The 24668-nt window shown below is 39.0% G+C and overlaps 2 protein-coding genes across 5 annotated transcripts in view; both read left to right on the plus strand.

Annotated features, from left to right (window-relative positions):
• The window catches only part of ZCCHC10 (zinc finger CCHC-type containing 10), a 39843-nt gene extending 31912 nt beyond the window's left edge, over positions 1 to 7931 (plus strand). For both annotated transcript variants that reach the window (XM_037003557.2, XM_037003558.2), the window contains exon 4: positions 6271 to 7931. In XM_037003557.2, the coding sequence (XP_036859452.1) occupies positions 6271 to 6538 (268 nt within the window). In that variant the 3' untranslated portion in view covers positions 6539 to 7931. The remainder of the gene's footprint in view (positions 1 to 6270) is intronic.
• A 10333-nt stretch (positions 7932 to 18264) lies between these two features.
• Positions 18265 to 24668, plus strand: part of AFF4 (ALF transcription elongation factor 4) — a 92955-nt gene continuing 86551 nt past the window's right edge. Inside the window, exon 1 of one of the 3 annotated variants that reach the window (XM_073221335.1) lies at positions 18265 to 18476. The gene's annotated coding sequence lies outside the window, so the exon portion shown is untranslated. Of the gene's footprint in view, positions 18666 to 24668 lie in introns of all 3 variants that reach the window. The other 2 variants (XM_073221334.1, XM_037003559.2) reach the window with 2 other exon arrangements.

Genomic DNA, 24668 nt, shown 5'->3' on the forward strand with positions numbered 1-24668 from the left:
CGGGGGGTTAGGGTGCCCGGAGTTCCCCGGGATTCCCACCTGCTGGGCTATGTGACCCAGGATGCTTCTGTCCAGCTGTGGGGTCCCTGTCCCTTTAAGACTTTCAAAAAGCACTTGCTTTTCTTTGTCCCCAGGGCGCCGGCTGCGGGGACCTGCTCACAGGTCTTACTGTCCTGTTTTCCTAGTTTCCAGCATCCCACGCATGCACTGTGTCTGCGCTCTGGTGCAGATGGCTAGGGCTGGGTGTTTAGCAGTCCTGGGCTCCCTCTCCCTCCCCGCTCCGCCTCCTCTCCTCCCACTGGGAGCTGGGGTGAGAGGCCCTTGGGTCCCGCCAGGCCGCGGCTTTTATCTTACCCCCTTTGCGAGGCACTGGGTTCTCGCAGGTGTGGATGTAGTCTGGCTATTGTCCTGTGTCTTCTGGTCTCTCTTTTAGTAAGAGTTGTATTTGTTGTATTTTCAAAAATACATGTGGTTTTGGGAGGAGATTTCCACTGCTCTAGTCACGCCGCCATCTTGCCCCCATGTAGTTCTAGTATTTTTGTAGTGGATTCTTTAGCATTTTTTATGTACAATATCATGTCATCTGCAAACAGTGGCAGTTTAACTTCTTCCTTACTAACTTGGATCCCTTTTATTTCTTTGTGTTGTCTGATTGCCATGGCTCGTACCTCCAGTACTATATTGAATAAAAGTCATGAGAGTGGGCATCTTTGTCCCTGATCTTAGAGGAAAACTTTCAGCTTTTCAGTGTTAACTATGATGTTTGCTGTGTGTTTGTCATATATGGCCTTTATTATGTTGAGGTACTTGCCCTCTATACCAATTTTGTTGAGAGTTTTTATCATGAATGGATGATGAATTTCTTTTGATATCATTAATGTACACTTACTTGAACAACCTTATGGTTACTAGACTCCCCCTATTACCAAGTCCCCCCCCATACCCCATTACAGTCACTGTCTGTCAGCATAGTAAGATGCTATAGAATCATTACTTGTCTTCTCTGTATATACTGCCTTTCCCCTCTCCCCCCTGCTACATTATTTGTGCTAATAGTAATGCCTCATTTCCCGTTATCCCTCCCTTCCCACCCATTGTCCCCAGTCCCTTTCCCTTTGGCAACTCTTAGTCCATTCTTAGGATCTGTGAGTCTGCTGCTGTTTTATTCCTTCAGTTTTTTCTTTGTTGTTGTACTCCACAGATGACTGAAATCATTTGATACTTGTCTTTCTCTGCCTGGCTTATTTCATTGAGCATCATACCCTCAGGCTCCATCCGAATGGGTGATGAATTTTGTCAAGTGCTTTTTCAGTATCTATGGAGATGATCATGTGATTTTTGTCCTTTTTATTGATATAGTAGGTTATGTTGATGGATTTTCTAATGTTGTACTATCTTGCATCCCTGGGATGAATCCCACTTGATCCTGATGTGTGATCTTTTTGATGTATTTTTTAATCCGGTTTGCTAATATTTTGTTGAGTAGTTTTGCATCTATGTTCTTCAGGGATATGGGTCTGCAGTTTTGTTTTTTTGTAGTGTCTTTGCCTGGTTTTGGTATTAGAGTGATGCTGGCTTCATAGCATGAGTTTGGAAGTATTTCTCCATCTTCTTTTTTTTGGAAAATTTTAAGGAGAATGGGTATTATGTCTTCCCTAAATGTGTGATAAAATTAAGTGGTGAAGCCATCTGGTCTGGTAGTTTTGTTCTTGGGTAATTTTTTTGATTACTGATTCAATTTCATTGCTTGTAATTGGTCTGTTTAGATTTTCTGTTTCTTCCTGGATCAGCCTTGGAAGATTTTATTTTTCTAGAAAGTTACCCATTTCTTCTACGTTATCCAGTTTGTTAATAATTCTTGGTATTTCTGTGGTGTCTATAGTGATTTCTCCTTTCTCATTTGTGATTCTATTTATGTGTGTAGACTCTTTTTTTTCTTGGTAATTCTGGTTTGGGGTTTATCTATTTTGTTTTATTTTCTCAAGGAAACTGCTCTTTGTTTTATTGATTTTTTTCTATTGTTTTATTCTTCTCAATTTTATTTATTTCTTCTCTGATTTTTATTATGTTCCTCCTTCTACTCTTCTACTGACTTTGGGCCTCATTTGTTCTTCTTTTTCCAGTTTCAGTAATTGTGAATTTAGACTGTTCCTTTGGGATTGTTATTGTTCTTCCATCTTTAAAAAACGCTGGATTGCTATATATTTTCCTCCTAGAACTGACTTCACTGCATCTCTCAGAAGTTGGGGCATTGAATTGTTTATTTAATTTGTCTCCAGATATTGCTTGATCTCTGTTTTAATTTGGTCATCGATCCATTGATTATTTAGGAGCATGTTGTTAAGCCTCCATGTGTTTGTGAGCCTTTTTATTTTCTTTGTAAAATTTATTTCCAGTTTTATACCTTTGTGATCTGAGGTTTGTTGGTACAATTTAAATGTTTCTGAAATTGCTGAGGCTCTTTTTGTAGCCTAGTATGTGATGTATTGTTGAAAATGTCCCATGTGCACTTGAGAAGAATGTGTATCCTACTGCTTTTGGGTGGAGTGTTCTATAGCTGTCTGTTAGGTCCATCTGTTCTAATGTGTTCTACTGTGCCTCTGTCTCCTTGCTTATTTTCTGCCTTGTTGATATGTGTTTTGGAGTGAGGTGAATGTTGAAGTCTTCAAAAATGAATGCATTGCATTCTATTTCCCCTTTTAATTCTGTTAGTATTTGTTGTACATATTTGGGTGCTCCTATGTTGGATGCATAGATATTTATAATGGTTATATCCTCTTGTTGGACTGACCCTTTTATCATTATATAATGTCCTTCTTTTTCTCTTGTTACTTTGTTTGTTTTGAAGTCTATTTTATCCGATACAGGTATAGTAACTCCTGCTTTTTTCTTACTATTGTTTGCATGTAATATATTTTTCCTTCGCTTCACTTTTAGTCTGTGTATGTCTTTTGGTTTGAAGTGAGTCTCTTGTAGGTAACATATAGATGGGTCCTGCTTTTTATCTGTTCTGTAACTCTATGTCTTTTGATTGGTGCATTCAGTCCATTGACATTTAGGGTGATTATCGATAGATATGTACTTGTTGCCATTGCAGACTTTGGATTCATGGTTCCAAAGGTTCAAGTGAAGCTTCTTTACTATCTAGCAGTCTACCTTAACTCACTTATTATGCTATTATAAACACAGTCTGAAGATTCTTTTTCTCCCCCTTGTTTTTCTTCCTCCTCCTCTCTTTATATGTTAGGTGTCATATTCTGTACTCTTTGTGTATCCCTTGACTGATTTTGTGGGTAACTGATTGAATTTTGCATTTGCTTAGTAATTAATTGTTCTATTTCCTTTACTGTGGTTTTATGTTCCTTGGTGCCAACTATTTTGCCTTAGGCACACTTCCATCTAGAGCAGTCCCTTTAAAATACACTGTAGATATGCAACGACATGGATGGAGCTAGAGGGTATTATGCTCAGTGAAATAAGCCAGGCAGAGAAAGACAAGTATCAAATGATTTTACTCATCTGTGGAGTATAACAACAAAGAAAAAACTGAAGGAACAAAGCAGCAGCAGACTCACAAACCCCAAGAATGGACTAACAGTTACCAAAGGGAAAAGGATTGGGGAGGATGGGTGAGAAGGGAGGGATAAGGGGGAAAAGGCGGCATTACAATTACCATGTATAATGTAGGCAGGGGGGACATGGGGAAGGCAGCATAACACAGAGAAGTGAAGTAGTGATTCTGTAGCATCTTACTACGCTGATGGACAGTGACTGTAATGGGGTATGTGGTAGGGACTTGATAATAGGGGGAGTCTAGTAGCCATAATGTTGTTCATGTAATTGTACATTAATGATAGCAAAATTTAAAAATATACACTATAGAGATGGTTTGTGGGACGTAAATTCCCTCAATTTTTGCTTATCTGGGAATTGTTTTAATCCCTCCTCAAATTAAATGATAATGTTGCTGGGTAGAGAATTCTTGGTTCAAGGCGGTTCTGTTTCATTGCATTGAATATATCATGTCACTCCCTGCTGGCTTTTAACGTTTTTGCTGAGAAGTCTGATGATAGCCTGATGGATTTACCTTTGTAGATGATCTTTTTTCTCTTTCTGGATGCTTTTAATACTCTGTCCTTGTCCTTGATCTTTGCCATTTTAATTATTATATGTCTTGGTGTTGTCTTCCTTGGGTTCCTTGTTTATGGAGATCTGTGGACTTCCATTGGCTGAGAAACTATTTCCTTCCCCATTCTGGGGATGTTTTTTCAGCAATTATTTCTTCAAAGCCAGTTTCTATCCCTTTTGCTCTCTCTTCTTCTTCTGGTACCCCCTATTATGTGAATATTGTTCCATTTGGATTGGTCACACAGTTCTTTTTAGTATTCTTTCATTCCTAGAGATCCTTTTTTCTCTCTCTATGTCAGCTTCTTTTTATTCCTATTCTCTAATTTCTTTTCCATTTACTATCTCCTCTACCTCATCAAATCTGCTTTTAAATCCCTCCATTGTTTGTTTCATATCAGTAACTGCATTTTTAAGGTGTCTGTCTCCCTCCTGAATTTGTCCCTTAGCTTTTGAATTTTTTTCTGTAGCTCCATTAGCATGCTTATGACTTTTATTTTGAATTATTTTGGGGGATGACTGATGACTTAACTTTCACCAGCCTTCTTTCTGGTGTTTGAGGGATTTTGAATTGAACAAGGTTCTTCTGCCTTTTCATAGTCCTGGTGTGATGGGAGTGATCGCAGGCGAGTGGTGCAGGTGTCAGCTGGGAGAACAAAGTCCCCTCCTGCTTCCTGGTTGCAGTACCTGTCTCCCCTGTCTTTGCCAGTTAACTGCATGTAGGGAGCAGCCTCTGGGTTAATCCCCTAAACTTTCAAGGGCCAGGAGGCCCTTGGGATGTCCTAGGGTGATGGCAGGGGTCGCAGGCAGGCAGCGCATGTGTTTGAAGGGAGGGCAAAGCCCTTTTGTGCTTCCCGCTCGCCATGCCTGTATCTGCTGTCTGGGGCATTTGGCTGCAGGAAGGGAGAAGCCTCTGTGTTAAGCTGTGTAGTTGCTGTAGGCAGAGCTGCCCTCCCGCTGGTCTGCAGCAATGGTGGGGACAGCTGGTTTGTGCACAGGTGCCAACAGGGAGAAAGGAATGGCAGGCCTGCTTATTGTGGTGAGTAACCTTGGGGCTACGTTGCCAACCAGGGGGTTCAGCGCCTGAAGCTCCTGAAAGTTCCCAACCTGCTGGACTGAGTGTGCCAAGACTATTTTGTCTACCTGTTCCTTCTGCTAATCCCTTGCCCCTTTAGCAGCCTTCTGACTGTTGATAAGTCTTTCAAAGCGCCTGCTTTTCTTTTGTCCCAGAGCAGGTGGTTGTAGGAACCTGTTGTTAGTCTTAGTGTCTGACTTCGGTGTTCAGCCCCTCTACTCTCCAGAGCACCTTGCAGTGTGGGTCTGTGCTCCCAGGGTAGATTTCCAGGGCTGGGTATTCAGTAGTCCTGTGCTACCGCTCCCTCCGCTATCTGATTCTTTTCCTCCTGCCGGTAAGCTAGGGTTGGGGGAGTGCTTTGGTCCCACTGGGTCGTGGCTTTTTTCTTTACCCTTTTCCATGAGATGTTCGCTTCTCCCAGATGTAGACTGGCTGGTGTACTGTTACTTCTGGTCACTCTTTTAGGAATAGTTGTATTTGCTATATTTTCAAAATATATGTGGTTTTCGGAGGAGATTTCCACCACACTTCTCATGCCATCATATTTTTTCCTCCCGTTTTGCTTTGTTTTTATACTCTGCAAATAAGTGAAATCGTATGGTATTTGTCTCTCTCTGCCTGGTATTTGACAGAGCTTAATACCCTCTAGATCCATCCGTGTTGTTGCAAGTGGCAGGATTTCTTTTCTTTTTATGGCTGAAATAATATTCCATATTATATATGTATCATATCTCCTTTATCCATTCATCTGTTGATGGACACTTAGGTTGCTTCCATAGCTTGGCTATTGCAAATAGTGAGGAATACATATAGGGGTGCATATCTCTTTTTGAATCAGGGATTATGTTTTCTTTGGGTAAATTCCTAGGAGTGGAATTACTGGGTCAAATCATTTCTTCTTTTTCTCCAACTTCTAGAATCCTTATACCTGGAAATAGTAAATAATGTTTCTTGGCTTAGAATAGGAAATGTTATTAGACTGGCAAGAAGTCACTGTTACTAACTTAGTTAAGTTACTAACCAGTTATATCTGGTAAGTAGTGAAATGTCAGCTTCCCTTTGTCTGATAGGTCGAAGAGTGTAACCAGTTCCAGTAGCAGTAGCAGTGACAGTTCAGCCAGTGATTCTTCATCAGAGAGTGAAGAAACTTCCGCCTCGTCCTCCTCGGACGACAGTGACAGCGATGCAAGCCACTCCAGCTCATCATCTTCAGCCTCTTCCACAAGCTCCTCCTCGTCCTCTGACTCAGACTCGGATTCCAGCTCTTCCAGTGCCGGCAGTGCCAGCACAGACAGCACCTCTGAGGATGAACCACCGAGAAAGAAGAAAAACAAATAGAACTGCTGCATCCTGAGGGACTAAAGACGTTAATGTGTTTCTCAAAAGGGGATTTAGAATATAGTAAGGCCAAATAGGTTAACTGGTCAAATTTTCTAGAGTTCAAAAGTTTTCCATTGTAAAATCATAAAGACTATTATGGATCATACCAATAAGCCTTTTTTTATTTTAAGGGTGAATCTTGTTTTTCATTTGTATTTTTAAGGTATACCTCTAAAACTTAGAGCTGGAATCCAGAAAATATGTTTTTTGTGATGAAATTTATCTTTTCTCCCTGACTTTGTTAATATGTTAGTGCCATGCATCAGACATGTTTTCAGGAAAATGCGTCAAGTATCTGGCTGTGAATTTCTAATTCTTTGGGCTGTGTATTATTATGTAAGATTTCATACATTGTTATGATAAGCTGAGGTGTTTTCCTATTGTTAAAAAATGTGCTCTATTTTTGTTTATGTTCAGCAAGTTATTCTGACTTGTCCTAAATGAAAAGTTCAAGGAACCTGTTCATATATTTATACATTTTGGATGGTACAAGTTTCAACTCACTGTGTTGTGTCATTCATTTTCTTCTAGTTCTTAGAGTTACCCTCTCTGAGGAAAATCATTCTAGAGGAACCTAAAAAGGAACAAACTTCTGAAATACTACTTAGGAGTCTAATTTTGGTGACTTTTGATAAGTTCAGTGTCAAAAAAGATAACAGTCACAAGGCTAAATTAAGTAAAAGTAATATAAATGTCTGTATGCTATAAAAGATACCATTCAACAAGAAAAAGAAAGTAGAAGATGAGGTAATTTTTACAGAAAATTTTGGTGATGTCAGTTGCCTTCTATTGAGATTTTTTTAAGTTTCATAAAGATTGCCTTTTCCCATTTTTTCAATTGCAGTATGACAGTTTATATGGTAACTGGTCATATGTGACAGTCTACTACCTAAATATGAGTAATGGGTTAATCTGGTATGTTTATATAGTGTATACACAGTTGAAATCTAGCATGAAAAGTTAAAACACTGCACAATATTTCTTATAAGTAAAATACTTTGCTGTAGTGAAATTATTTGGATTAACATCACAGTATTCTGTGATGTCTTTTAAACTTTTTGGAAAGCTATTGTAGAAAAGTCTTGATTTGGGTTAAATACAGGTTTTTAAAATTAGATGTCTTTTTTTATATTTTTATGGGAAAGTAGGAAATTACTTTAGAAGAAAATGGGCTTCTATTTAAATGTTGAAGTACATGTATGTTGTGAGTTTCAGGAGCCTGTAATTACCTGTAAGCTTTATGCAACCATCTGCTTTTAGTGACTGTAAATTAACTCTCAAAACATTTCAAAGGCTTCATACAGAAAGTATCAATTGACAGGTAAACTTAATAAATTACTAATTAAACACATTTTATAATGTTTGCTGCCTCTATTACAGTCCTTTTTGCAGTTAAAGAACTTGGAAGAGAATAAAATGTGTACATAGGTTGCATTACTTGCAATTAAATAAAACCCATAGTTTGTGCTCACAGCTTAAGCTTCTTTTATCTCCTTGCTAGCTTAATTTATGCCAGTTCTTACTCCTTTTTAGGGCAAAGACATTTAAACTAATTCTAATTATTTCTTTTTATTACAACGTTAAAAAGTGTGGTTGGAGAAGTAGAGAGGGCAGGAAGTGTATTCTAGTCAGACAGTTCACTTAAAAAAGCAGCATCAATGGCTGAGTAGAGACTAACTTGCAAAGTTTTCCTCCTTCCTGTCTGGAAGCTGAGTCCCCAGCAAATGTAGTAAATGTATTGTTTCCCTGCCACAGCCATATCAAGAGGAGTCGTTAGATCATAGGTTTGCATTCCACAAAAATTTCATTTTATGGCTGTCAATGTTGCAGTTTTGTCTGAGAGGCAAAATACAGCATTAGGTTACAAGTTAATTCTGAAAATGGAAAAAAATGCAGAGAAAGTGTACTTCATAGTCATGCTTTTGTCTGTTATTTTGGCCTTTTATTTTGAACTAATTGCAGATTTACAGAAAAGTTGCCAAAATTTTAAGGTTTCCAAATAAACCTCACCTAGCTTTGCCTAATGTTAGTGTCTTATGTAACCATAGTACAATGATCAATACTAAGAAATTGCTACTTGGTAAAAAACACCATTAATTAAACCAAAAAACCACTTTCAGTTTTCACCAATTTTCCCACTAATGTCCTTTTTCTATTCCATAGTATTGCTCAGAAAATGCATGTAGTTAACTTCTGAGTCTGCTACTGTCAGTAACAGTTCCTTAGTTTTCCCCTGTCTTTCATACCCTTAACACTTCTGATGAGTAGTGATCAGTTATTTTGTCTAATGTTCCTCAGTTTGGGTTTGTCTGGTGTTTTCATATGGAACTGAGGTTTCGGTTTTGGAAGAGTATCACAGAAATGAAGTTATGTCCTTGGTCCATCATGTCACAGAATTCCTGACATCTATATGTCTTATTGGTGATGCTGACTTTGATCATTTGGTGAATTTCACAAGTCATAGCTATTTTAAATAGAGTTGGCCATTATTTGAAAAATGTTGCCAGCTTTGATGTTACAAAAACAAACTCATACACTGATGGCAGGAGAATTCTAGCAGGCTTTGTTCTTGCCCAAACTCCTCCAGCACCCTGTAATAATTAACAAAGGTGGTTTCTGTCAGATTTTTCCATTGCAAGGTTACTGTCTTTCCCTTTTTAGTTAGTAGATATCCTAGGAGAGGTACTCTGAGACTATGCAAATTGATTCTCCTTACATTTACCCTAGTTTTAGAGGTTCTAAACTACAATTACTAATGGTGCGGTCTTGCAAATGGTGAATTTCTATTTCCCTCTATACTTCTACACTACTTAGTATTCTATTAGAAAGAGCTGTCTCTTCTTCCCCATTTATTTAATTATTTATACTGTGGATGCACGGATGTTCATTTTGTTCTTTGGGTTAAAATCCAGTTATATTGTTCCATTGCTCAAATTATTCCTCCTTCAGAGAGCTCCTTCAGGTTGGCTCCTTTGTTCTTTCAACAAAGCCTCATCCTTTTTTAGGATACGTGTATTTAGCATATTAAATATATGTGTACTTAGTATGTATATATATAATATAGCTAGACCTTGGATTATGATGCCTTAATTGGAAGAAATGCCAAAGCAATATTTCAAATTGTGTTTTTGTATGCTGTCCTGCAGGTTTTTACACCCTGTGAAAGTTGCGACATAAAAAGATTTAGGGGTGTGTGTGTGTGCATGTGTGTGTGTGCTAAAGAGGGAGAAAGCGTTATGAAAAAGGAAGTGAGGAAGGAAAGCCAATGTACCTGGGCGGTAGACATTCTCAGATGAGTTTGAAGAGAAGGAAAAGACAGAAGTTAAGGACCTATGCCAATGTACATTAAAAGTCTTATGTACCTCCAAGGGTACTTTTGTGTGCTATTCAAGGTAATTGGTATTATCAGCTACAAGCATTCGTAGAACACCTATTCAGAAGACACTGTACAATGATGTATAAATAACACTTCAACAGCAGATTCCTTGGAGCTGACCAGCTAGCTAGGGAGACCAGATACACAAAAACGTAAAGAACAATGAAAAGAGGACTTTCATTTAAACATGGCAAATTGAACCATGTCTTTATTACCACTCCTCCTAAAATCTAAGATAACAAGAAACAAAAAACTTAAACCCAGGGGGAGGAGCCAAGATGGCGGTGTGAGTAGGGCAGTGGAAATCTCCTCCCAAAACCATATGTATTTTTGAAAATACAACAAACACAACTATCCCTAAAAAAGAGACCAGAAGGTAAAGTACAACAGCCAAGCTACATCTACACCTGCGAGAACCTGGCACCTCATGAAGGAGGTAAGATACAAGCCATGGCCTGGCAGGACCTGAGTGCGCCCCTGACCCCAGCTCCCCCGAAAGAGGAGAGGAGTCGGAGCCAGGAGAGTGTGGGAGCCCAGGACCGCTAAATAGCCAGCCCTAGTCATCTGCACCAGGAGTGCAGACACACAGTGCATGGTGTGCTGGATACTAGGGAAACGGAACAGTAAAACCTGCAAGCAGGTTCCCACAGCCGATGCCCCTGGGACAAAAGAAAAGCAAGTGCGTTTTGAAAGTCTTAAAGGGACAGGAACCTCACAGTGGACAGAAGGGTCCTAGCACACTCAGCCTAGCAGCTGGGAATCCCGGGGAACTCTGGGTGCCCTAACCCCCTGGGCAGGAGCACAGCTCTGAGGCCCCTCATGGCAATAAACAGCCTCCTGCCCATTCCCTCTCTGGTGAAGCCACAAACCAACTCTACAGGGTATTCTAGAGGGACTGCTCTAGATGGAAGCACTCCTAAGGCTAAATAGATGTCACCAGAGTAAATAAAATCAGCAAAGAAAGCAAACCAACCAAATACTAACTAAAGGCAAAAAATAAAATCAACTACCCACAAAAGCAGTCAGAGGAAACAGAAAAGAGCACAAAATAAAACACTTAAAATATAAAGAATGGAGGAGGAGGAATAAGAAGGGAGAGAAATAAAGAATCATCAGACTGTGTTTAAAATAGCTCAATAAGTGAGCTAAGTTAGACGGGAAGATAGTAAAGAAGTTAATCTTGAACCCTTGGTAACCACAAATCTAAAACCTGCAATGGCAATAAGTACATATCTTTCAATAACCACCCTAAATGTAAATGGACTGAATGCACCAATCAAAAGACACAGAGGAATAGAATGGATAAAAAAAGCAAGATCCATCTATATGCTGCTTACAAGAGACTTACCTCAAACCCAAAGACATGCACAGAATAAAAGTCAAGGGATGGAAAAAGATATTTCATGCAAACAACAAAGAGAAAAAAGTAGGTGTTGCAGTACTAGTATCAGACAAAATAGACTTCAAAACAAAGAAAGTAACAAGAGATAAAGGACACTACATAATGATAGAGGGGTCAGTCCAACAAGAGGATATAACCATTATAAATATATATGCACCCATTACAATTAGCATGTATAATGTGTGGGGGGTACGGGGCGGGCTCTACAACACAGAGAAGACAAGTAGTGATTTTACAGCATCTTACTACGCTGATAGACAGTGACTGTGAAGAGGTATGTGGGGGGGACTTGGTGAAGGGGGAGCCTAGTAAACATAATGTTCTTCATGTAATTGTAGATTAATGATACTATATATATATATATATATATATATATATATATATATATATACACACACACACACACACACACACACACATACATACCTACACCCAAATACAGGAGTGCCAATATATGTGAAACAAATACTAACAGAATTAAATGAGGAAATAGAATGCAATGCATTCATTCTAGGACACTTCAACACACCACACACTCCAAAGGACAGATCCACCAGACAGAAAATAAGTAAGGACACAGAGGCACTGAACAACACACTAGAACAGATGGACCTAATAGACATCTATAGAACTTTACACCCAAAAGCAGCAGGACACACATTCTTCACAAGTGTACATGGGACATTTTCCAGAATAGACCACATACAAGGCCACAAAAAGAGCCTCAGTAAATTCCAAAAGATTGAAATTCTACCAACCAACTTTTCAGACCACAAAGGTATAAAACTAGAAATAAATTGTACAAAGAAAACAAAAAGGCTCACAAACACATGGAGGCTTAACAACATGCTCCTAAATAATCAATGGATCAATAAACAAATTAAAATAGAGATCAAGGAATATATGGAGACAAATGACAACACCAACACAAAGCCCCAACTTCTGTGGGATGCAGCGAAAGCAGTCTTAAGAGGAAAGTATATAGCAATCCAGGCATACTTAAAGAAGGAAGAACAATCCCGAATGAATAGTCTAACATCGCAATTATTGAAACTGGAAAAAGAACAAATGAGGCCCAAAGTCAGCAGAAGGAGGGACATAATAAAGATCAGAGAAGAAATAAACAAAATTGAGGAGAATAAAACACTAGAAAAAATCAATAAAACCAAGAGCTGGTTCTTTGGAAAAATAAACAAAATAGATAAGCCCCTAGCCAAACTTATTAAGAGAAAAAGAGAATCAACACACATCAACAGAATCAGAAATGAGAATGGAAAAATCATGAGAGACTACACAGAAATACAAAGAATTATTAAAGACTACTATGAAAACCTATATGCTAACAAGCTGGAAAACCTAGAAGAAATGGACAACTTCCTAGAAAAATACAACCTTCCAAGACTGACCAAGGAAGAAACACAAAAGTTAAACAAACCAATTACGAGCAAAGAAATTGAAGCAGTAATCAAAAACTACCCAAGAACAAAACCCCCGGACCAGATGGATTTACCTCGGAATTTTATCAGACATACAGAGAAGACAAAATACCCATTCTCCTTAACGTTTTCCAAAAAATAGAAGAGGAGGGAATACTCCCAAACTCATTCTATGAAGCTAGCATCACTCTAATACCAAAACCAGGCAAAGACCCCACAAAAAAAGATTACAGACCAATATCCTTGATGAACATAGATGCAAAAATACTCAACAAAATATTAGAAAACCAATTCAAAAATACATCAAGAGGATCATACACCATGACCAAGTGGGATTCATCCCAGGGATGCAAGGATGGTACAATATTTGAAAATCCATCAACATCATCCACCACATCAACAAAAGGAAGGACAAAAACCACATAATCATCTCCATAGATGCTGAAAAGGCATTAGACAAAATTCAACATCCATTCATGATAAAAACTCTCAACAAAATGGGTATAGAGGGCAAGTACCTCAACATAATAAAGGCCATATATGATAAATCCACAGCTAACATCATACTGAACAGTGAGAAGCTGAAAGCTTTTCCTCTGAGATCGGAAACAAGACAGGGATGCCCACTCTCCCCACTGTTATTCAACGTGGTACTGGAGGTCCTAGCCATGGCAATTAGACAAAACAAAGAAATATAAGGAACCCAGATTGGTAAAGAAGTCAAACTGTCACTATTTGCAGATGACATGATATTGTACATAAAAAAACCTAAATACTCCACTCCAAAACTACTAGAAGTAATATCGGAATTCAGCAAAGTTGCAGGATACAAAATTAATACACGGAAATCTGTAGCTTTCCTATACACTAACAATGAACTAGCAGAAAGAGAAATCAGGAAAACAATTCCATTCACAATAGCATCAAAAAGAATAAAATACCTAGGAATAAACCTAACCAAGGAAGTGAAAGACCTATGCCCTGAAAATTCAGACACTCTTAAGAGAAATTAAAGAAGACACTAACAAATGGAAACTCATCCCATGGTCTTGGCTAGGAAGAAGTAATATCATCAAAATGGCCACCCTGCCTAAAGCAATCTTCAAATTCAATACAATCCCTATCAAAATACCAACAGCATTCTTCAACGAACTGGTACAAATAGTTCTGAAATTCATATGGAACCACCAAAGACCCCGAATAGCCAAAGCAATCTGGAGTAGGAAGAATAAAGCTGGGGGGATTAAGCTCCCTGACTTCAAGCTCTACTATAAAGCCATAGTAATGAAGACAGTTTGGTACCGGCACAAGAACAGACCCATACACCAATGGAACAGACTAGAGAGCCCAGATATAAATCCAAGCATATATGGTCAATTAATATACAATAAAGGAGCCATGGACAAACAATGGGGAAACAACAGCCTCTTCAACAATTGGCTTTGGACAGCTACATGCGAGAAAATGAAACTGCATTATTGTCTAACCCCATACACAAAAGTAAACTTGAAATGGATCAAAGACCTGAATGTAAGTCATGAAACCATAAAACTCTTAGAAGAGAACATAGGCAAAAATCTCTTGAATATAAACATGAGCAACTTTTTCCTGAACTCATCTCCTTGGGCAAAGGAAACAAAATAAAAAATGAACAGATGGGACTATATCATTCTAAAAGCTTCTGTATAGCAAACGATACCATCAGCAGAACAGAAAGGCATCCTAGAGTATGGGAGAATATATTTGTAAATGACACATCCAACAAGGGGTTAACATCCAAAAAATATAAAGACTCACACACCTCAACACATAAAAGGTAAATAACACTATTAAAAAATGGGTGGAGGATATGAACAGACACTTCTCCAAAGAAATTCAGATGGCCAACAGACACATGAAAAGATGCTCCACATTGCTCATTATCAGGGAAATGCAAATTAAAACCACAGTGAGATATCACTTCACACCAGTTAGGATGGCCAACATAGAAAAGACTAGGAACAATAAATGCTGGCAAGGATGCAGAGAAAGGGGAACCCTACTACACTGCTGGTTGGAATGTAAGCTAGTTCAACCATTGTGGAGAGCAATATGGAGGTTCCTCAAAACTAAAAACAGAAATACCATTTGACCTGGGAATTCCACTCCTAGGAATTTACCCAAGGAAAACAACTTCTCAAATTCAGTAAGACATATGCACCCCTGTGTTTATCACAGCACTATTTACAATAGCGAAGATACAGAAGCAACCTAAGTGTCCATCAGTAGATGAATGGATAAAGAAGATGTGGTACATATATACAATGGAATACTGTTCAGCCATAAGAAAAAAACAAATCCTACCATTTGGAACAACATGGATGGAGCTCAAGGGTATTATGCTCAGTGAAATAAGCCAGGCAGAGAAAGATAAATACCAAATGATTTTCCTCATTTGTGGAGTATAAAACGAAGTAAACCTGAAGGAACAAAATAGCAGTAGTCTCACAGACTCCAAGAAGGGACTAGCGGTTACTAAAGTGGAGAGGTTGGGGAGGGTGGTGGGGGAAGGTGGGAGAACAGATTGTGGGGTATTATGATTGTTGCACATGGTGTGTGTGTGGGGCCATGGGGAAGACAGTATAGCTTAGAGAAGACAAATAGGGACTCTGTGGCATCTTACTACATTGATGGACAGTGACTGCAATGGGGTATGAGAGGGAATGAATAATAAGGGTGAATGTAGTAACCACATTGTTCTTCTTGTGAAATCTTCATAAGAGTGTATATCAATGATACCTTAATAAAAATATAAAAAGGAACAACAAAAAGAAGTCTTGTAACTGAACAATATACATTGAATATTTTGTGAAAATCTTGCATGTTAATAAAACAGCCATATTTTTCATTGAAATTTTCCCCCCATATAGTTTCATGGTCAGTATTTTCTGTTATTTCTCCATTCTCTGTAGTTGACTTACATTGCATGAAGTTAGACACAGAAAATTCACTTTGTCAATATTGATGCATCTGATTAAATAAAATGATAGTGTATTCAAATGTTACAAATTATTTTAGGGATTTTTTTTCTCTCATTGCTGAAAGGGAAGGAAATTTTTTTTATAGGATAAGCAAGGAAAACTATATTTTCCAACCCTGAGCCCCCCTTTTTGGTTTTTAAGTAAGATCTCAATATATATTGAATAATTATCATGCAGCTTTATGGAATAAAATGCATATCATTTGTCACTTGGTTAGCTAAATAACATTTATTCCAAAGTAAGTAAATGAATCTTCTTGTTAAGTTTATCAAATTATCTTCAATTTGCATTTTATTACTTTTTTAATTATTGGATAAAATGATAATCTTCCTTGTTGCCACTCTTCATCCCAACTCCCTCTCAATGCAGCCTTCTAAATCTTCCTAGGCAGAATTTGAAAGAAAGGAAAGGAAATTGACACAACTTCCATGTAGGACACTTTGGTAATACCTATCAAAATTAAAGATACCTTTTGATCTGAAGACTCCAACCATAAAGATTTATTGGCATAGTTGCCCCTTGTATGGGGTTATTAGCTATCAAGTTGCAGCTTAGTTTGTAATTGTAATGGCTTGGCTACAACCTAAATGTCTGCTTGCAGGGAATAGGTGAAATAAGTCATGTTTACATACAATGGAAAATTATACTGCCCCTAGGAAGAAAGAGGCAGTTCTTTATGTAATGATAAGGAAGGATATTCAGGATATTTCAAGTGAAAGAAGGTACTTAAGTGTATTACCTCGTTTTATTGCACTACAGATACGGTTTTTCACAAATTGAATGTTTGTGGCAACCCTGTGTCAAGTGTCTGTCATCATTTTTCCAACAGCATTTGCTCACTTGTGTCACATTTTGGTAATTCTTGCACTATGTCAAACCTTTTAATTATTATTATATTTGTTATAGTGCTGTGATCAGTGATTATGACTCACTGAAAATTCAGATAATGGTTAGCATTTTTTAGCAATAAGGTATTTTTGAATTAAGGTATGTATTGTTTTCTTAGACACTGCTATCACACATTTAATAGACTGTATAACCACAACTTTCCTATGTACTAGCAAACCAAAAAATTCACTTGACTCACTTTATTGTAGTATTTGCCTTATCAGTGGTCTGGAACCTAACTGCTGATATCTCCCAGGGGTGCCTGTACTTTATCCTTTATGTAAAAAGAAGTATAACTGTAATCTAATATTAATTTATATCTTAGGAAGAATATACTAGGAAATGCTAAGTGACTGCCTCTAGGACTGGAGTAGTTCAAGGGCAGGGATGGGAGTAGGAATTTTTTTTCACCATTTTGTCATAGTTCCTTTTTAGTGTTGCATTAATACCTTTCCTACTTATATAGATATATAAAAAGTGTATAAAAATAATGAAGCTTAAAAGAAATAATAGGTAGTTAAAAGATTTTAAAAAGGAAAAATATTGCACTTTATGTTGGTGAAGTACCAGCTTTTAGGGATGATAAAAACATTTCCATATACACATCCTATAATAGTTTATCATCAAGCTCATCAAACCCCTTGAATTTTATTAAAAACAATCTTAGTGAATGTAGTAACCACAATGTTGCTCATGTGAAGCCTTCATAAGATTGTATGTCAGATGCCTTAATAAAAAAAAATCTTAGTGCTTGAATCAAAGTAAAGAGTAAAAAAGCGGCTTAAATGAGGCTTCTTCATAGAAAGCAAACAGGTTAAGAGTCAAGATTATAAAGCGTTTTCAACTGGTGAATCAGAGGTAGTTTCTCTGTACAGTTACTGTACTGGGTTCTCTGAGACCCTTTGAAAACCCTGTCTAGTCTGTATTATTTTACTCTCAATTAATTATAGCTTGCACTGACTGGAAGGATGTGAGAGGTGAAGGAAAGTATTCAAAATGAAATTCTGTAGAAGTTATCTACGGCAGAAATGTGTAGACGAAAAAGGCTGGCTTGGCGTCTTGAGAGAAGTTCAAGCGAGGTTCTAAGCGGCCTCGGCAGAAATCCCTGCAAGACTTCCTTTTCCGACGGGACCTACTGAGGGCTGCTGGACTCGAGGCTTCAACGCCAGCGCCGGGCAGCAGATGCGGGGCGCCTCGGGTCCACCCAGACCCAGGAAGGGCGGACGACCTGATCGCCTCTACCTGTGCGGCAGAACCGGATGATCCGGCTCGGGCCGGCCCCGCCCTTCCGAACCTCGCCGGCGACTACGCGCACGATGCGCGCCAGGACGTGCAGGCCCGGTCCTGCCCAGCCGGCCCTGCCTTACCGGCCCTGCCCGACGCGGCCGCAGGGCCCCGAGGTTCGGGCCTAGGCCACGAGGGCCGGCCCGCGGCCTGCCCTGGGTCCTCAGTCCTGACAGAAACGGACGCCACCACCCCGCTGTCCCCGGCAGCCTCTCGCCGTCTCAGCAGGGAGGGGCCTAGCGTCTCACGTGATGCCCCGCCCCCGCCCGGCCCTGGTCACGTGGGTGGCGCGGCCACTGCGTCAGTCACAGTCCGTCAGTCACAGTCCTGGCTACGGGAGTCGGGCTGTCGTCGCTGCCGCCGCCAGCGGACGGGGCGGGGATCCCGGTGCCAGGTCCTCATCGTCCCGCCCCTGTCTCCTCAGTCGGTTGTCCCGGGCTGGGCCCGGCCGTCATGGAGCGGGGCGGGACCTCTGCCTGGTCGGTGTGAGGTGCGTCGCCACCGCCGCCTGCGGTTTTCGAGACCCCCGAACCCCCGCCGCCGCCCGGAGCCCTTAGCCCTTGGCAGCCTGTCGCCGCCGCCGGGCGGGCTCGCGCGCGCGTCCGGTGAAGGTGCAGGCCCGGCGCCGCCGCTGCCGCAGCTGGGAAATGGTTCGGGCCTAGCGGAGCCGGGACTGGAGGTGAGAAGGGCCGGCTGACTGACTGAGGGCCCGGCGCGGCCGCGGGGTGGGGGCGGGGCGGGGGGCACCGGGCCGCCAGCCCTCGGGGAGACCCTTCGGGCCAGGGCTGCTCAGTGCGGCTTCTCCCCTCATCTTCGCGTTCCACCTCCATCACCCCTCAAGAAGATAAATAAAAGAACCTAACCCAATCTTAACAAATTCCCAGAAATCCATCTTTAACCGTTTCTCCTTTTCCCTTCGTTCTTTAATCCGCTTCTTTCCTCAGAAATTCCATTGACTTGATTTATTACTTAAAAAAAATACCCTTCTCGATTTCAAGGTATTTCTACTTAAAGAGAAAATAGGCCTAGATTCTGGCTATCATCACCCAACTAGTTCTCGCTTTCCTTCTCGCGATCCTGCGCACGTCTCTCCTCCCCCTTCCTCTGCGAAAAAAAAAAAAGGGAAAAAAATTTCCGCCTTCGACTAGCGAAGGAGGTTGACTAAAAATGGGAAAGTGGGGGTGTAATACTTAAGTGCCCCCCAAAAGTTCTGAATTGGCCTGCTCGCTAGTTGTCGGGATAGCTTGTATTTGGATATTGATGTTTAGGCCTTCCCTCCAGCTGCCTGTGCCCGGGGTTAATCTCGTAATTGACGTCAGTGCTTTGTTCCTGCCACTTTGCTGTTCCTTCCACTCTTTGAGGATGGATCCTGGGGCATAGGAGTTTGAGGAGTATCCTTAATTGCTTTTCTTTTACAAACGGTATCATTTATAGGAAATTGAAAGTACAAATCTGAAATACTTGTGTATGGAGTTCAGACTAAGATGAAGAGTTCGATTTAGGGTTCTTACAGTCAGTTGCAGTTCAGAATTGTGCGATTTCTTTCCTGGTGGCCGTATGGAGATTTTAAACCAAGGCCAGTCGCTTTTCCGGGGACCGGCATTTTCCGTGACAGAATGTCAAGTGTAGGTGCCTGTGAATTGGATGTCTGTAAATGTGACGTTAAAAATGTGTGTTTTTTTTTTTTAGGTCTTAAATGTTAAAAGCTCAAAGCTTTGTTTTCACATTGATTCTGTAGAGCTTTGTGAAGTGCTTCTTTTCTTTAACTGTCTTTTGATTTACAAAGATTGAAATACTTATGAGAATATTCTTAATCTGGTATTTGAGAAAGAATCTTTTGTGGCCTGTAAAATCTGTTTAAATCATCTTTGGTCATACGTACATTAAGAAGTGTTGGCAGTGGCCACTTGATTTTTTTAACAAACCTGGCTTCTTTAAATTTCTGTTTTATTTTCTTTACTCGTCACTGCATTTTTTAGTCTCCAAACATTAAAACAAAATCTTGTTATTTTAAATTATCTTTTAGAGTTAACTTACCTGGCATGAATCAAATTTTCTTCGTTTTTAATGCCAGCAGTTTCATTCAGTTTATGGTAGCTTGCAAGCAGATGACTTTAGTTTTTGTTAGCTCTACAGGAATAGTAGGCAAATTCTACTTTAAATAAAAATCTTTTGTGTAAAGTGGGGACAGGATAGGATGCCTGTGGATGACCCTACCTTGATTGTTTAGTTTGAAAAAAAAAAAGCTTATCTGTGTTAATTGGAAAATGGTCTACAATTTTGGGGTGTAAAGGTGATTCTGCAATGCTTCGGTGAAGCTGTGTAATTAAGAATTCTTAAAGAAGGTATTTTCATTCAGATTCACTTTTTACCTGTCAGATGACATTTTCTTCTCTGTGTTCTTGAGTTATGATGTCCTCTTTGTAACAGTTAATACATTCTGCGTTGTGTTGTAATTTTCTTATAGATCTATTGTGTCATTAGAGCAAGAGATGTGTTTGTACCTCTATGTATCCTTCCCAGTATTTTATACAGTTATTAGATGGAATTTGAGTGTGATATCCAACCTAAAAGTTCATAAAAGGGTAATATAAAAAAAGCTGTATGAGCAAGTGGAAGTATTTAGAAGGAGAAAAAGCTGACTATCAGAAGAGAACAGCAGATGAAGCCTTCTGTAAGATATGTATCTTATCTTTTTTGAAGAGTTAAGGCAAATGTTATGGTTTTATGTGTACCTGAGAGGAACGAAGACAACAGGTGTTTCTTCTTTTGTGGTCATCTATAAATCAGAAAGGTAATTTAAATATTGAAGGTACACCTTGGCAATGATCCAGCGTGCAATGTGATGATAAAAATTGATGACTTAGATTTTATTTTTTATTTTAACTCTGTCCAAAGGTATTTTACTATAAAAACTTTCCTATATAATGTAAAGGTTCCCCAGCTTTTGAACCCTCAATCCTCATTACGTTTTACCCAATTGCTTTTTCATTTCCTTTGGTATTTGTATTTGATTTCTGGGAGGGTGTTTGCCAGTCTCAGTTACTGTGAAATAAGGTGTAGTCAATGACTAAAGACTGCTTAAAGCTAACCTGACCTGTTATCTTGCTGCTTTTTTCTTTGGTCTAAGAAAATCACCCCTTCTTGTAGTAATTTCCTATATTCACTCATCTTGGTTATTTGAAGTGATACTCTAATACATGGAAGAAGGTAGTAATAAACATTCCGGTTACTGCATTTTGGCTGATCATCTGTATTCCTGTTTGTTTTGATGTTCATCTTCACTAGCATCATATTCTGAGAATTTTGATGGTACTCATACACAGAAAATGTTAGAACCACTGAATTCATTTCCAAAATAATCCAAAAACATTGTAGTATTGGCGCTACATGTTAATTCTATTTTTGAAGGAAAAAAAGTCTTTTTAAAATATCCCTGCTTCATCAGCTATACCTTATTTTTAAAAATCTGTAACTTGAGGAATGTTCTGAGGGAAAGCATTTCATGTAACGATCTCTCTTGGAGTGCCTACTGCACCATGGTGGTGGCTCTGAGGCAGATAGACAATATTATTAACAGATAGGGTTTAAAACTAATTATTTTGATAATTTCCTAGAATAGGTGAAAGAACTTCATGCATTCTTTTGCCAAAGTATGTGGGGGGAAAAGTCAGGAATTGACATGAATAGACTGCCCTAGAAAGTCATATGGTTTGGCTCTCCAGATGACATGATCTGACCTGGGACTGGGCTCCCTGGGACTACTTTTGGCCTGAGTGGGTCTCTGATAATTTTGTCAATTTGGAGCTGCCTAGTGGATTATGGCATTTCACTTTGACTTTTCCTTTTCTTGTCATCATTTGGGTAGGGACAGCTTTATGGAGAGGTGTGTAAAGGCTAATACTCTGCATAAACAATCTTTCCCACCTATTTGCATTTGCTTCCATTTCTTTCAGCTGAAATACCACTTTTTTGCTCTTGTTGCCTAGCTATTCAAATTTTACCATCTTTTTAAAATATATTCTTTTTTTAATTGAAGTATCATTGGTACACAATCTTATATTGCTTTTAATTATACAACACAGTGGTTCAGCAGCTACCCGTATTATTAAATCTTCACCCCCACTAGTGCAGTTACTATCTTTCAACATATGAAGATGTTACAGAATCACTGGCGATATTCTCCATACTATACCACCATCCCTAGGACCAACTTAAATTATGATTGATATTTTTGTATCCCTTTATCCCCCTCACCATCCCTTCCCACCCACCCCAACTCCTCCCCTTTGGTAACCATGAGGAACTTATCATTGTCTATGAGTCTACTGCTATTTTGTTTATTTTGTTTTTACATTCCACAAATAAGTGAAAACATATGTTATTTGTCTGCCTGGCTTATTTTACTTAGCATAATACCTTCTAGATCCATTCATGTTGTTGTAAATGGCAGGACTTTTTTTTTATGGCTGAATAATATTCCATTTTGTATATGTACCACATCTTTATCTGTTCATCTATTGATGGACACATAGGTTGCTTCCATATCTTGGCTACTGTAAATAATGTGGCATTAAACATAGGAGAATATATCTTTTCAAATCAGGGATTTTGTTTTTGGGTAAATTCCCAGAAGTTGAGTTACTGAGTTGTATGGTATTTCTCTTTCTAGTTTTTTGAGGAACCTGCATACTGCTGTCCGTAATGGCTATACCAGTTTACATTCTCACCAACAGTGTAAGGAGGGTTCCCGATGGTTGTATCTTTTTGATATAAATTTTTTGATTATAAAGTATCCCTCTTTATCTCTGGTAATATTCCTTGTTCTGAAATTTTCCTTGTCTGATAGCAGTATAGCCATTCCAGCTCTCTCTTATTAATAGAAATTTTATCATCTTTTTAAGCCCAATGCCCATTGCCTTCCTAAAAATTTGCTTGATTCCCTACCCTACTCTACTTGTGACCTACCTCTGATTCCTTGTATCACTTGTATTTCTCTTAATTATTTGTTCTGCACTTAACTGTGGGACTATAGCCTGCTGGGTGACATTGAGCACTATGTATCAGGAAAGACACACTAGTAAAACAGACTGTGTTAAAACTGTGCGTTAATTATGTATCTAAAAAATAAAGATTAAAACAAATAACCCAACATAAGATTTCACTAAAAAAATTAACACAAATTCCTTAATATCATCACATATCCAGTCAGTGTTTAAAATTCCCTGATTATAGCTTTTGTTTTAACAGTTAGTTTGAATTGGTATCCAAGTAAGGTCTGTATGTTACATTTGTTACATTGGGTTGATGTGTCTCAGCCTTCTTTATTTTTCTCTGTAGGTTCCTGTCTATCTTTTGTTCTTGTTCTTGTTCTCAAACAGTTGGTCTATTATAGAAACTAGGTTTTTGCCCTAAGAGACTTCTTATATTCTAGATTGTGCTGATTGCATTCTCTATGGTTTCATATAATATGTTCCTCTGTCTTCTTTTTCCTGTAACTACTCATTTATCCGACTCAAACTTGATCCGACTCAAACTTGAATTTTTTTTTTCTGGTGGCAAAAATACTTCATAAGTAGTGTTCTTTACTTCCTACGCACATGTAAAATTTCAGCCTGGCTTCTCATCCTACCATGCCAGTGAAATTGCTCTTACCAAGGCCGTGTGTGACTTCTACATCGCCAAATTGTATAGTCATTGTTTACTTATTTACCTCTTTCTATACTTGACGTGTTAACCTTTATATTCTCTTTGATAATTGTTTTCTTCCTTATTTTTTATGACTCTGTCCCTTCCTGCCTTTCTTTCTACTAGCTGCTGCTTTGCAGACTTTTAATTCTCTGTTAATCCTTTGATATTGATTGTTCTGGATTTTAGTCTTGGCCTTCTCTTTTGGGTGATCTCATCCATTTGTATTCCTTTAGCTACCATCTCTTAAGTGTTTTGTGGGCACAAAATTCTTTCATCCACCTCAATTATCCTCCTTTAGATTGTCCAATAAGCACTTTGTTTTAGTTAGGAGAGTGACACATACCTAACTTAAGCAAAAAGAGAAATGTATTGGTAACATACTGAGTATCCCATGAATTCTGAGAAAGGCAGTCAAGCCATAGGAGGGCAGCTAGAACTCCAGAACAGCCGGATCCAAGGATTCCAGATGTGGTCAGGAGTACCTCTTTCTCTCTCATGAGATGCTGTTTGTGTGTTGAGTTCTCTTTTGCTGCAGAACAACTTTAACACTAAACTACTATCTTCTAGTTTTAAATCTTACATCTTCTGCACTGATCTGACCCTCAATCCCAAATCCAGGAAAGGGACTCATTAGGTTAGAAGTTCACCACTTTGATTAGGGGGCTACATTGTAATAACATGCTCTGGCCACAACATCCCAGAGAGAAGTGGAGTAAAAGAGCACCCTAAAGCACAGTTGTCCACCGCGTTTAACTCATGGCTATTTAGTAGTACACACGCACAGCCCTACTTTTCTCTCTCTCTCTCTCTCTCTCTTTATATATATATATATATATATATATATATATATGAAAGAAAAACTTAATATTATCAAACATATATACCAGCAAACATCTTCATTTCTTTCATGGAGACAACCCAAATTCATGTCTTGTACCACATCTAGAGGTCATTGTTCTCTGAGTCCAGATTGTAAAGGGTGATATCCTTT

Source organism: Manis javanica, chromosome 14 (genome assembly GCF_040802235.1).
Source record: "Manis javanica isolate MJ-LG chromosome 14, MJ_LKY, whole genome shotgun sequence".
Classification (NCBI taxonomy): domain Eukaryota; kingdom Metazoa; phylum Chordata; class Mammalia; order Pholidota; family Manidae; genus Manis; species Manis javanica.